The sequence below is a fragment of the Beta vulgaris genome, chromosome 5 (assembly GCF_026745355.1).
Source record: "Beta vulgaris subsp. vulgaris cultivar EL10 chromosome 5, EL10.2, whole genome shotgun sequence".
Lineage (NCBI taxonomy): Eukaryota > Viridiplantae > Streptophyta > Magnoliopsida > Caryophyllales > Amaranthaceae > Beta > Beta vulgaris.
In genome coordinates this window covers 62,839,320-62,853,680 of record NC_079206.1, presented here as the reverse complement: position 1 = coordinate 62,853,680, position 14,361 = coordinate 62,839,320, and the positions used below count along the sequence as shown (strand labels likewise).

Sequence of the window (14,361 nt, the reverse complement as noted above, 5' to 3'; positions counted from 1 at the left end):
GGCCAGCTCTTTCTCTCTCATCACTCACTCATTCCTCTCTTTTTCTCTCTCATTTATTTTTCAAGAACCATTTCAATTCTCTCTCATTTTATTTTGTTCTTCATTTATTTCTCCCTTATTTTCATTCATTTCTATTTTAAATTTCCAAATGTTGATATTTGATTTTATATTCTGTTTTGCATTTTTAAAACTTTTTTTAATGTACAAATGCATATGGTTTGATGTACAATAATATACGAGTGTACATTTGGGGATTTTCAGTGATCAAAGTATTGACCATCAGTGTACATTGTGATTTATCCTTATTTACGTTGGTTGCGGAACCTTTTTTTTTATTATTAGCTCCACCTACAGTTGCATGTACATGCACGTACATTGCATGTACACTTTGTTGACATTCATGTACATTAATGGGTTACAATCATGTTGTTATGTGTTGACCTTTTAATCTAGTACCCATATTGAGTTTTTTTTTTGTTTTGTTTGTGTCTATAGAATATGTTATGCATGCATGTTAGTGAAGCTAATGTATATTTAGTCATACACAATGATCATTAACGCAACTTTAATGTACACAGAACAAAGTCAGCTCTATAAAATAACTTGAACATTCAGTCATAACAACATTGTACATTCAGGCTTAATAATTGAACAATCTTGCTAGAATATTGTACATTGAGTCATATCCAGTGAACATTCAATCAAACAATAATGTATCCTTATTTTCAGTGATCAAAGTAATGACCATCAGTGTACATTGTGATTTATCCTTATTTACGTTGGTTGCGGTACCTTTTTTTATTATTAGCTCCACATACAGTTGCATGTACATGCACGTACCTTGCATGTACACTTTGTTGACATTCATGTACATTAACTGGGTTACAATCATGTTGTTATGTATTGACCTTTTGTTTTAATACCCATATTGAGTTTTTTTTTGGCACCTGGAGCACTATGAGGTATAGGACTGTAATTGTACATATTGAATTTCATTAGCGAACAAACATCAACACACCAGTGTACAAAGATTGCAAATTACTCACTTGACATCAGCTTTAGGAATTGGTTACTTTTATTCTATTATGTTTCTTTGTACATTCTTGGCTTCGTGGTTGTTCATTAACAAAATCAAAATGTACAATGACATCCCCCATAAAATCGTCAATAACACACAATGAACAATAATAGACATCCAAATACAATCAAAACACAAAAAACAAAAAACTCAATAGAGTATTAAAACAAAAGGTCAACACATAACAACATGATTGTAACGTTAACCCAGTTAATGTACATGAATGTCAACAAAGTGTACATGCTAGGTACGTGCATGTACATGCAACTGTAGGTGGAGCTAATAATAATAAAAAAGGTACCGCAACCAACGTAAATAAGGATAAATCACAATGTACACTGATGGTCATTACTTTGATCACTGAAAATCCCCAAATGTACACTCGTATATTATTGTACATCAAACCATATGCATTTGTACATCAAAAAAAGTTTTAAAAATGCAAAACATAAAATAAAATCAAATATCAACATTTGGAAATTTATAATACAAATGAATGAAAATAAGGGAGAAATAAATGAAGAACAAAATAAATGAGAGAGAATTGAAATGGTTCTTGAAAAATAAATGAGAGAGAAAAGGAGGGAATGAGTGGATGATGAGAGAGAAAGAGCTGACCCACTTTCATAAATACTGCCAAAAGTCTGCCAATTTTGTCCCCTAAAACCATCAAAACTACGTATTTTTGGACAAGGTGTAGGATGCTCATCCTACACCTCTGTCCACCATCTACTTATTGACACCAATACACCATACACCAAATCACTACCTTTAAATGTGTAATTATTTCTCTAGCTAGCCTTGTATTTTTTCTTTTGAATAAGGTACAAGTACAACGAAAAGGTTAGGGGTAAAGCTAAGTTATTAGCCTTGTAAGATTGTCACGTCAAACGTTAACAATTTAACATAAAATCAAGACAGTCTTTTTACTTTTTAAAACCTTTAATCCTTTTTTCAAGAATTAAACCTAAAAGATCAACATTAATTTTATACCGTAGAAATAATATTTACAATTAGTTTTACCAAACAAATTTGTTTACCAATACACAGCCGATCAAATCACTCAGTTGCTAATTGCAAATACACCAACTAAGTTGATTGTGAACCCATGCTCGATTTTGTATAAATTATCCTAGCATCATACATCAACGACATGTAAAAAAAAAATGCGAAAACATGATTCTACAATTGCTACAATAAATTGTAGCCATGTTAGCTTACTAAATTAGATCATTCATTTTTAATCTAAAATCTACACCATTAATTTTATTAATTTTTATAATTAAACTAAAATAAAAATTAATAATACATTAATAAATTCACAATTTATAGTTTACCTACTTTTCAATAATTCATTTTTTAAAGATCAACAAAATTATAATTCGATTTGTGTGGACATGGTTCACAGTAAAATTAGTGTGCATCAGGCTCACGCACTTGAATCGAAACACACACTATTATAATACATATATCACAAACAGATACACTATATAAGAGAGAATTATACTATATCACAAAGAAACTATCCAAACAAGGTAAGTTTGTTTGTGTGTCACTAAAAACTTGCTAATGATATATTTTTATTTTAATGCAACTTGCTACAAAAGCTAACACCAAACTTGCATTTTATAATGCTATATACGATACCAACTACTACTACAAAAAATAAAAATTCCGAGAGAGAACCGAGTCCAAAAAGCTGAGTAGAGTCTCTCTGTACTCTTGTGCTGTGCCACTCCTCTTCGTCTTCTTCTCTCCCTTCCCTGCAATTTGCATATTAAAAAATTACCATCTTCATCATTCTCATCTTAACAACAACATAGATATTATACTAGAGAGAGATAGGGGAGGAGAGAGAAAGTGTCAAAGAAAAGTCGAGATCGTGTGTATGTCAATTGATTGTTGGAGTACCAAATTCTACGGTGGAGAGAGAGAAAACGAGCTTCCGAATCTCTTGCAATGGCCGCAGTTTCGAAAAAGACGACGCTTCAGACTGTTTCGCCGGATGATCGTGCTGGTAAAACTATGGAGAAAGTGCTTGATTCTACCCTTGATCATGCAACATTGTCTACTAAAGGTCATTTTTCCTAATTTCCTCGCTTAATTTCCTTTGTATTCTGGATTATTTGCGATCATTCAATGTAATTTTTGTGATTTATGTGGAAATTCCAAGTCCTCAGTTAGCAATGTTGTGTTCTCTTGCCATTTTTTTTATTGATTCTTGGTGTTTCTTGCAACTTCCAGTGGAATTTTGTAGTAGGAGTAATTATTTTGATGATTTGTGTTCAATCGTATTCTTTTTTGCTGAATTTACTGATATTTTGATTGTTTAATTCTGCAAATCATGTAGATTGTCCTGTTATTCAATTGTAGTTGAGGTTTTGCGACATTTTTTTGTGGAATTAACAGAAGAAATGATTATTTACCAAGCTTAAGAATGTTGAACACATTTTCTAAACAAAACATCAGAGATCTAGCGAAAGGAATAATCATTTGATATAGTAGTGCAATAATATCAAAAACTTGCATTTTCGCAAAATGTACTAGTGATGAAATTTTTATCTAGTTCATTACTATTGTTTGTGATGTCATTACTATTGTTTGTGATGGAGACGTGCTTTCTTGGCAACTATGTCTATTGGCAATAAGTCCTGTCATGCGAAATCATGACATGGACCATTTGATACAAGGTTTCTTTTTATCGTATGGAGTCTTACTTGCCTTTCATTAGTAGTGGCCCGTAATAAGCATACTAATACTTTTGTGTGTTTGAGATATTTTATGTGTGGATTTGCTTGTGTCATTTCTAATCTTTTTTCCTTTTTCTGTTGTCTTTTTCTGTACTAGCGATTGATGGACCCCATCCTTGCCATTGCTTTTTGGGTTTGTAGGGTCAATTTTTGGTGTTACTTGTTGAGTTGTTGGATCATGTATGGTAGATGATGTGTCCTCTTTGATCTTTGTTGCGTGATTCGTACTCAGTGATAATCTAAACATACTCAAGAATAAGTATCTTTTTTGTTTATGTGAGATAAATAATCCAACATTTGGAACAACTTATCCTGATTATGTGAGATGTCGTGGGAGATGTTTCAAGAGGACTTTGGGATCAATCCCAAGGTTAACGTCTCCTCCTCGAACTTCAATGCACTTGAATGGAAGGAATAGGAGCTGTCTTTAAGAGAGTGGGTGGAGTGATGAGAAATGCGATTTAATGACTGTTTAAAGCTTGAGAGATCATTGATGCGTATCTCTATATATAGATCAATGAGGAACCATGGTTTATAAAGGAACTAGAAGTAGTTTATAAATGTTGGATTTCAATGATTTCATGTTCGCTTCGTGAAGTTTATGAACCAGCTTTTGTTAGATTAAAATATAAGCTGATGTTACAAGAAGGAAATGGAAATGCACGAGATTCATGTGCACTTGCTTGTCAAGGATTAAACATACAAAAGAACAAACGAAATCTGGAAATTGGAAAAATCTATAAATTGCAACAGTTTGAAGTCAAATACATACTGCAGTAACCACCTGTTACTGCCTTTCAAATGAAAGTAAATTTTTCTCAATTTCAATAATATGATAATGACACTTGGCCTCTATTCCCTTGATTAGATCCAACCTGCGTGTCATGTCGATATTTTTGTAGCTTTGTAGAAACCGGGATATGGAAGCTTACCTCGGGATTTTTCATCTCTTTGTTGGGTTGTTTGGAATGAATTGAATGATCCAATAACCATGTTGTCATACTCCTGCAGGAATTCATATCATGCCAAACGGTTGGACCACCCATCCTCTGAACCCTCTCTCTGCAGCTGAAATCTCAGTGGCAGTAGCAACTGTCAGGGCTGCTGGTGCAACACCCGAGGTTGGAACTTAATATATTTTTTTTAATTGATGGAAACTCATGTAATTCTGTACATCATGCAACTGACGAGCTTTCCACTTTGGCAATATCTACTTGTCCCTTAATGCGTTCAGGTTAGAGATAGTATGCGGTTTATTGAAGTGGCGTTGGTTGAACCAGAAAAACACATTGTTGCGTTAGCGGATGCTTACTTCTTCCCCCCTTTCCAGCCTTCATTAGTTCCAAGAACAAAAGGTGGACCCTTTATACCTAGTAAGCTGCCTCTAAGAAAGGCCAGGCTCATTGTTTACAATAAAAAAACAAATGAGACAAGAATATGGATTGTAGAGCTATCGGAAGTACATGCAGTAACTCGAGGTGGTCATCATAGGGGTAAAATTATTTCATCATGTGTTATCCCGGAGGTCCAGCCTGCGATGGTATGTTTGCTTTTAAGTCCTCTATTATACCTCTGCTTTGCTGGCTCTTACATTCTTTTCTTTGCATTTTAGGTTGAAAACGTGAAGAGCTACTCAACAAAATGAAGATCAATTTGAACTTCTGGAAAATTTGTTGGCGTAGCTCATGATCTGAGTTTGTACTATGATTATATTTGTATGAAGACTAGGTTATTAGCTGGTACTTGATCTTCTTGAGGTTTTTTCAGGAACTTTTAATGTTGATTAAGTTCTTTTTTTTATGAAGCTTATGTACATGCATGATTTTCTTCGCTTTTATTTGAAAGACACCTGTTCAACGAATTGTGTTAGTCCATGAATAACTGGTTAGCTTATGAAATTCCTATAAATATTTTGCCGAATTGATTGTTTATTTCACAATGTGTTTCAGAGTTGAATGTAATCAACAGGATATGGTCATATGGTTGTATTCATCTGCTTTGATAACAGTTGCTTTGGGTGGCCAGAGTCTGTTCCAGAATTTATATGAATGCTCACCCTGTTTTGCTGTAATGCCACTTCACTTACTAGTCTTAAGCATAGAAACTCTTTATATGCTGAATAATCTCTAACATCCAGGTCAAACTAGGTTATTATAGCGTGAATGGCTGATCATTTAAAATAGTGGCATTGCCAAAATCCGGTTCAGCTTGTCTTACTGTCTGTCTTGAGAAATATAACTGTGAACTTTTTGCACTGCTCTTGTAAATTAGTGCCTAACAATTACTGCTATTTTGTACCATATCCTAATGTTCTGAGAGAGTAAAAGAATATGCTTTTGTTACTTAAATGAATGAACTTTGACCTGAGTGTGGGAAGTAAAAGTAATACATTCTTAGCTTTTAATTCTTTGATTGCCTAGTAAATAAAAACAAAACTAAATCTTTTGTATCTTCTCTGTGTTAGATTTTCCTGTCAAAAAAGAAAAATTTGCAAAGTTTTTTGCTGAATGCCCTGAATGCATTCCAAGTTTCTAATTAATAATTCTAGATTGACATGGTGCTAATTTGGTCACCTGGACTTCAAGTTAAGCCAAGCACCTAAATTGTTATAGCACCGACTGAATCATTATTTAGTTCCTATACAATGTGTTCCTTTGGGGAATATTGGTCCTAACTCCTAATTATGTTCTCCTCATCTTGTACTTTTCTTCTTCTCTAGTTCCTTTTTTTGTGTGCTTACATGTGTGGTTTCTGCTCCCCCCTCCCCTCCCTTCATATCCAGTGGAAGACTGATCTTATTTTCTTAATATTAAGCAGGAACCAAGCTTCTTAGTGAAGGGCTCTCATCTGTTTTTTTTACTTCAGTCTCCTAGCACTTGATTATGCTTTGACCCTTATGTTTCTTTCTTTGCTATGTTAGGATGCTGCAGAGTATGCAGAATGTGAAGCTGTTGTGAAAGACTATCCTCCTTTTAGAGAAGCAATGAGGAAAAGGGGGGTTGAGAATATGGATCTAGTGATGGTAGATCCCTGGTTAGTTGAATTTTCTTATAATTACTTTGACAGAAATTTTTTGGAATTTGGCTGTGTCTCTGTCTTGGCTCTTATGTCTGAAACATTTCTATAGGTGTGTTGGATATCACAGTGAAGCAGATATACCAAGCAGGAGACTTGCAAAACCACTTATATTTTGTAGAACGGAGAGTGACTGCCCAATGGAAAATGGCTATGCGCAACCTGTCGAAGGCATCCATGTTCTTGTTGATTTGCAAAACATGGTAATCCTTGAATTTGAGGATCGCAAACTTGTCCCCCTCCCTTCTCCAGATCCATTGAGAAACTACACACCTGGTGAGACAAGAGGCGGACATGATCGTAGTGATGTGAAGCCCCTCTATATACTTCAGCCGCAAGGCCCAAGCTTTCGCGTTGATGGGTACTTTGTTGAGTGGCAGAAGGTATATGTCTGCATGTTTCCCATATATTTACTGCTCTACACCAAATACTGACGCATACTATTCTTTAATTGATGGTATGCAGTGGAATTTTCGTGTAGGTTTCACTCCTAGAGAGGGTTTGGTTTTATATTCTGTGGCATATGTAGATGGTAGTCGGGGTTGGAGGTCTATAGCTCATAGATTAAGTTTCGTTGAGATGGTTGTCCCTTATGGAGATCCGCATGAGCCACATTACAGAAAAAATGCATTTGATGCTGGTGAAGATGGCCTTGGGAAAAACGCTCATTCTCTTAAAAAGGTCAGGATACTTCTTGATACCTCTTTCTCTCTTAGATAGGTGTCAATTACACATCTCCAACTATGCTTTCTCTAACATGTTGTTTTTCTCCAGGGTTGTGATTGCCTAGGCTATATCAAATACTTTGATGCTCACTTCACTACTTTCACTGGGGAGGTAGAAACAATTGAGAATTGTGTGTGTCTTCATGAAGAAGATCATGGAATCTTATGGAAGCATCAAGACTGGAGAACTGGTTTAGCAGAAGTTAGGAGATCCAGAAGGCTTACTGTTTCTTTTATTTGTACAGTTGCTAATTATGAGTATGGATTCTATTGGCACCTTTATCAGGCAAGTAGATATTGTCATTGTTGCTCAATTGTGTCCAAACTGCTAGATGACTTTGATCACTGTTACTGCTGCACATCTTTAGAACTAGGTTGACCAGAATTTGTCTAGTGAATGAAATATCAGAAGTTCAAAACCATCAGTTCATCAGCTTAACTTCATTGTCAGTCTTAACCTAAGTTACTCAGACTTGGGTACTTGAGTTTGACACGAGTACGTGTCCAGGTGTCCTCGTCTATCTTATGATTAGTTTCCCTGATTTTGGCCCAATATGAAGTGTCGAAGTGTCCATAGGCCATACTCATGTCACAGTGTCGAGGATCCATTGTAGTTACTTTAGGTAAAACGAAGAGTCCGAGTAACATAGGAGTGATAGGACTCTTATCTCTTGAAGAGTTTCTTATGTACTGTATATTTTTGACATGTGATTTCCTGTCCCTTTTCTGGTATTCTGTTATCAGCAGGTAACTATAGCCATTTTACTTGCTGTCCCATTTACCTATTTCTGACTTTGAATTTCTTGTTTATAGGATGGAAAGATTGAAGGTGAAGTCAAACTCACTGGAATTCTCAGTGTAGGAGCATTGTCACCAGGAGAATCTCGAAAATACGGTACAACTATTGCCCCTGGATTGTATGCACCTGTTCACCAACACTTCTTTGTTGCTCGTATGGACATGGCAGTTGATTGCAATCCTGGGGAAGCACTAAATCAGGTTGGCTGCTGTTTGATCTTGCATTTCATTGCTTTAAGTATGGGTACACTGTTCATGCAGCTACTGGTAATCATTAAATAGTCTCATCCTCATATCATATGTGATGCTGAAAAAAAATGAATCCAAATTTTAGAGTTCAACAATAAATGCATTACGCACTATCCACTTTCAAATGATAGTTCACATTGACATGTGAACCATTCAAACTTCATGGAGAATGCTGTATTTACCCCGCCAGGTAATCCACCCACTACAATTAAAGCATAGATGTGAGCTAAGAATGTTCTAGTGGGTATTAAACCCTCCCTGATGGCTTTTATATAGGTCTACAAGAATCTTTTAGATCTGCTGTACTTGATAAACAATAATCCTTATATAATTAGGAAAGATCAATAAACTACCATAATAAAACTACCATAACTAGACTCCAATTATTACTAGGAAAGTCGAGGAGTGAGGTGTGCAGCAGTGGTTTTGCTCCCACATCCGACTCTTGTGATTGAGGAATTCATCCTCAGCAAGTGCACTTTGAGGACTTCTTTTTAATCCCTCCCCCCTCCCCCCTCCCCCGGGAGTGTACTTGTTCTTCTTACCTATCCAAGAAAAATATTTATTAGGAAGGTTCTCACACATAAGATTAGGAATTTTCTTGATCTTAATCACCAGCAATTACCTAATTGTGTGGACAAGCTACACAAAACCATCTGCTTTGAGGAAAGCCTCAAAAACACGTAGTAGCTTCACTGCTCGAACCGCTTTCCCAGGCGGCCTTGCTCCAGCTCTTGCTTTGCTCCAATGTGATGTACATCATTTCGGCAATCCTCTCAAATGATGTTTCAAAGTAGAAAAATAAACCATATTCTATTTAGACTCTTACCTTTTACTTCTCTATAACACTTTTTTGCTCAACTTTTTTGGTAATATGTTATGAACTAACATAACTTGAACACCATTAATGGCAACAATAATGGAAGAAGAAGAATATTTAATTAATACTGTAAAAACAGCAATTGTAAATGATATTCTAGCTCTCGAGAGGCTTGATTCTCTCCCAAATGAACTCCTAAAAGCTCACCCAAAATACTACTCAATATTCAACATGATTTCTCTCTCCCTAATCTATACCTTATATAGAGATATTTCCTCACTAACTGCCTAACTTATTTTTCAAGCTACTAGTAAAACTAACTAATTATGCAATACCAAAATTAATATTGAATTAATACTGTAAAAACAGCAATTGTAAATGATATTCAAGCTTTCGAGAGGCTTGATTCTCTCCCAAATGAACTCTTAAAAGCTCACCCAAAATACTACTCAATATTCAACATGACTTCTCTCTCCCTAATCTATTCTATATATAGAGATATTTCCTCACTAACTCCCTAACTTATTCTTCAAGCTACTATCAAAACTAACTAATTATGCAATACCAAAATCGTTCCTCCCTAGCTAGTGTGATTCATTACATAATAATGTTATAAAAATCCCTCCGGCAGGGATTTACAACTTAATTAGCCCCTTCCATTCCCTACGAGTATTGAATCCTTGACATTACTGGGGAACATGGAAGCACTAAGCCACTAACAAATGCTCAAATTCTTGACTATATATGATCTATGTAGGCTCTTGTAAGAACTTGTTGCCGGCTTTTCTGATGCATATTAGAAGAATATTGCTGTACCTTTCTGCTTGCCTTAATAAGAATTACCTGATTTTTGAAAATTTCTTTCAAAGTCTGTATAAAGATGATATAAGAAAGAAGGGTACACAGTATACACGGAAGGGCACTGTTCCAGTCACCAAATTGATCTGAGTCAGAGTTCACATACCGTTGATCTTTACGTGGCAATTTATGATCTTCAACTATTTATGTGATTGAATTGGATGCCTTGTGGATGTGCTTTTAATAGGTTGTTGAGATGAATGTCAGAGTTGAAGACCCAGGTGACCATAATGTCCATGATAATGCTTTCTATGCTGAGGAGACCATTCTAAAATCAGAATTAGAAGCAATCCGTGATTGTAATCCTTTATCTGCTCGGCACTGGATTGTAAGGAACACTTCAGACTTTGTGCCTTTTTTATTGTTGGTGCTATGACTTGGCTACACTCTCCCTTTCAAAGTGAAGGTTGGAAAGTCCCAATCTTTCTGATGTAGCAATTTATGCAATAGTTTTTAGCTTAGTTTGTCACTCCATTTCCAAAACATGGAGATGTATCCAATCTATTACATTTTGCTAATTTTGTCTAAGATGCTGGATACACCTTCAGTGAGCCAGTTGAAGAGAGATGAGGTACAGAAGGGTTGAGCTAGAATGGAAACAGAAATTTGATCTCTTTGATATTTCTGGCAGCCAGGAATGAAGCTTCAATCAACCTCCAAACACCCCCCACACACAAAAAAAAGAAAAGCTTTTGATTATATAGTTCTGCTTGCTTGCTGCGTACTTCTATCATTTGCTTAACTAATTCTTCTTCTTATCCCCTCCCTATGTTGAAAAGCAAATCAATGGGGAATTTATTCTTCTAAAGAAAAAATAATTTACAAATGTCATGCTTAATTGATTGAGTTATATCTTTGTCTCTTCGTAGGTGAGAAATACTAGGACTGTCAATAGGACAGGGCAGCTGACAGGATACAAGCTGGTCCCTGGTTCCAATTGTTTACCCCTGGCTGGTTCTGATGCTAAATTTTTGAGAAGGGCCGCTTTTTTGAAGCATAACCTTTGGGTTACAGAATATGCATGTGATGAAATGTTTCCTGGAGGAGAGTTTCCAAATCAGAATCCAAGAGCTGGTGAAGGATTGGCCACATGGGTTAAGAAGAACCGACCTTTGTATGAGAGTGATGTAGTGCTTTGGTTAGTTCTTTTTTTTATTTCTTTGAAGGTGAACGCATCATTTTTTGAACAAAAAGGGGTCTACCAGCTAAATCTTTGTCGTTAGAGTATGCATGTTTTTTCATTTATTTAAAAGTGTACTCAACTTGAGCTCATCTATTGTATGTTTACTGAATGAATGAGCTTGAGCTTTGTGCACAAGTTTAGCTAATCAGCTGCGTTATTTTAAGAAGGTAAAGGTAAACGTGCGGTCGAAAATGTGTGGAAAAGATACCAATATACAATGGGGAACCCACTTAGCTACAGCCTACAAGAATGGCATTAAACACTTTCTGGGTAGGATAGTGATGCAGACACAATTTGATCCTTGCTTTGCATATCATTCCTTAACACTGTATCAACTAATATCAAAGTATAAAATTTGAATAAGATCAAACTTCCATTACATGTAATACGTGCATTTCACTAAAAGCTCATGAAGGATGTAAAGGAAACAACTAGTAAGCTTGAATTGCCAGAAAACGGTATCAAGTTTGCTTCACTTCTGTTTAGTAAAGAAATTTTGATATTCTATTTATCATACATTTTATATAAATCATGCTCATGATCCACCAGTTCTTTTGCATATATGCTGATTATGTACCCCTCCGCCTCCTATGTGAACTGTGAAGTAACCATGGACCTTAATTTCTTAAGATGAGCTCCCCCATCTAATTACTGTGCTTTGCTTTAGTTACTATGTAGCATGTTAGTCTTCTGTCTTTATTTCTCTATCACTATCACAATAATGCTTCATTTTATAATTGTAATGTACCTCTACTTTCTTCTTAAGAGCACTACTGGCTTTGCAGGTATGTTTTTGGACTCACGCATGTCCCTCGCTTGGAAGATTGGCCTGTAATGCCAGTGGAGCACATAGGTTTTATGCTTATGGTAAGTACTAATTTTTCCATTACATATGTTCTTGTTTTCTTCTTGTCTAGAATGTCTAAGCTCTGCTTTTTTTACGAAGTTGATCACATAACAATTTTGTATTAGTTCTTACATCAACGACCTAAGGTGTAAACTTTGCTTCGCTGAATTCATAATATGGCCTGCAAAATGTAAACTATTCAATTAACTTAAACTCGTGTGTATGACTTGACTTTATGGAGAAAAGGACTTGTTGGTTGACAATGCTTGATTCACAGAGATGAACGACTTTTTCAGTGGCCACAAGATTCATGTCCCTTTCTTATCCTGGATTTCCTGTTTGACCTGACCAAAGTTTTTTGGTTGCAATTTTGTGGTATTTAATATTTGATGCCATATGTTCCGTATATCATTTGACCAGTCTATTCCATTGACATGCTTCTTTCCTCTGTTTTTGGTCTAATTTTTGACTTCCTAGTTTGAAAGTAAAGATAAGTAACATAGGATAAGAAAATACACGTGTTCATCTTAGGGATTTGTCAAAAGAGTCCAATGAATAAACATAAATTAAATTGTAGAGGACAATTTTTTTCCCTAAAAGAACAATATTAATAGTTAATTTGTGCTTGGGGTTGGATTCTTTTGATAAATTCTCGAGATAAACCCGTCATTGACACATTGCTCAGCAAGACAAAGGGCCGTTTGGTTCATATAGTGGTATGGGTTTGGAATCAAGAATGAGACCAAGGTGGTATAAATTTGGAACTTGATACCTAATATCATGTGTTATTTTATTTTGGAATGAAATTTTTATTTTCTATTTGACACATAGAGGTATTGGTCTGAGCATACCCACCTCCCCCTTGGGTTTCTAAACCCCATACATTATGAATTTGAGGTATTGATCTTAAATCTATTAATTTATTAAACAAACACCAGGTATGGGTTTTGTTTATTCTAAACCCATATCTCATACGACTTAGGTAGTTAATGATATTTTGATGCTTGATAATTCTGGTTGCAGCCTCATGGATTCTTCAACTGTTCTCCGGCTGTTGATGTTCCACCCAATTCTAGTGAACCAGAAGTCAAGGCAAGTGATGTCAAAGATTATGGTGCAACCAAGCCCAGCTCATTTATGGCTAAGTTGTGATGATGCACTTGGCTCACTGTTAATATTGGAACCTGTATTTGTACCATTTTAGCAATATTTAGTTTTCCTTTTGTATTGCATCTTTTGGCCAACACCAACAGCGTCACAGCGACGAGTCACATACGGACTCTCTAGTCAGGACAGATCACTATTGCTTCCAATGTGGTTGCTTTACTTCCCCCTCTATGGAATGAGTTGATTTATTCGTGTGGACTGTGGTTGAGTCAAGATGTGGACGAAACCATCTATACTAGTAGTAGTAATTATCTTTCTTACTGTTACAGCTTACAGGGACACTGCCAAACCTTTTTTTTTTTTTGCCAAGGGTGAGAATCGATCCAAATTTCAAAGACTTCTTGAAATCGGGAGAGAAACTCTAACCACTAGGCTATCCCTCACTTTTCGAGACACTGCCAAATTAGCATGTTGTGATATATCTATACATATATATTAAAAGGCGTGCGTAATAACGTCGATGCGCCACGTGGCACTCTCCTCCTGCCACTGGAATTTTGCCACGTGTCTGTTAACCAACAAAGTCAAGTGGTCATTATTTAAAAAATAAATATGCTAAAGCCTAGGCTCGAACCTCTGACCTTATGTAATTGTTTTCAAAGAATCACCATCTCATCTAACATCTCTTAATGATCCATGTTTCAACAAAATTAAAAATATGTGTTGTAATTAATTAATGTTATTAGTACTACACCTAGGGAGTTTTAGTTCATGTAATCTATGTACAATACAAAAATTTAGAAATTGCGAAGTATAGGATTTGATCCCAAAACCTCGAGTACATATACTACAGTCTTAACCACTATACTAA

At 35.7% G+C, this 14,361-nt stretch overlaps 1 protein-coding gene across 2 annotated transcripts; it reads left to right on the top strand.

Moving 5' to 3' along the window:
- The first annotated feature begins 2,706 nt into the window (after positions 1-2,706).
- Positions 2,707-13,810, top strand: LOC104894341 (amine oxidase [copper-containing] zeta, peroxisomal). 2 transcript variants are annotated; one of them, XM_010680554.4, is made up of 12 exons: positions 2,709-3,155; positions 4,840-4,949; positions 5,063-5,368; positions 6,749-6,861; positions 6,956-7,286; positions 7,369-7,584; positions 7,678-7,914; positions 8,442-8,627; positions 10,541-10,681; positions 11,223-11,491; positions 12,322-12,403; positions 13,407-13,810. In XM_010680554.4, the coding sequence occupies exons 1-12, from the start codon at positions 3,038-3,040 to the stop codon at positions 13,533-13,535; spliced, it is 2,238 nt and encodes a 745-aa protein (XP_010678856.2). In that variant the 5' UTR covers positions 2,709-3,037; the 3' UTR covers positions 13,536-13,810. The 2 variants fall into 2 exon arrangements, with proteins under 2 accessions (XP_010678857.2, XP_010678856.2); XM_010680555.4 differs by lacking the exon at positions 10,541-10,681 and having other exon boundaries at positions 2,707-3,155.
- Positions 13,811-14,361: the final 551 nt, after the last annotated feature.

What these genes read in the sequence shown, in the direction of transcription:
- LOC104894341 (XM_010680554.4), top strand. Translation starts at nt 3,038, where the DNA reads ATGGCCGCAGTTTCGAAAAAGACGACGCTTCAGACTGTTTCGCCGGAT. An exon ending in CGGAGGTCCAGCCTGCGATG is followed by an intron (nt 5,369 to 6,748) that starts GTATGTTTGCTT and finishes TTGCTATGTTAG; the next exon opens with GATGCTGCAGAGTATGCAGA. An exon ending in ACGCTCATTCTCTTAAAAAG is followed by an intron (nt 7,585 to 7,677) that starts GTCAGGATACTT and finishes GTTTTTCTCCAG; the next exon opens with GGTTGTGATTGCCTAGGCTA.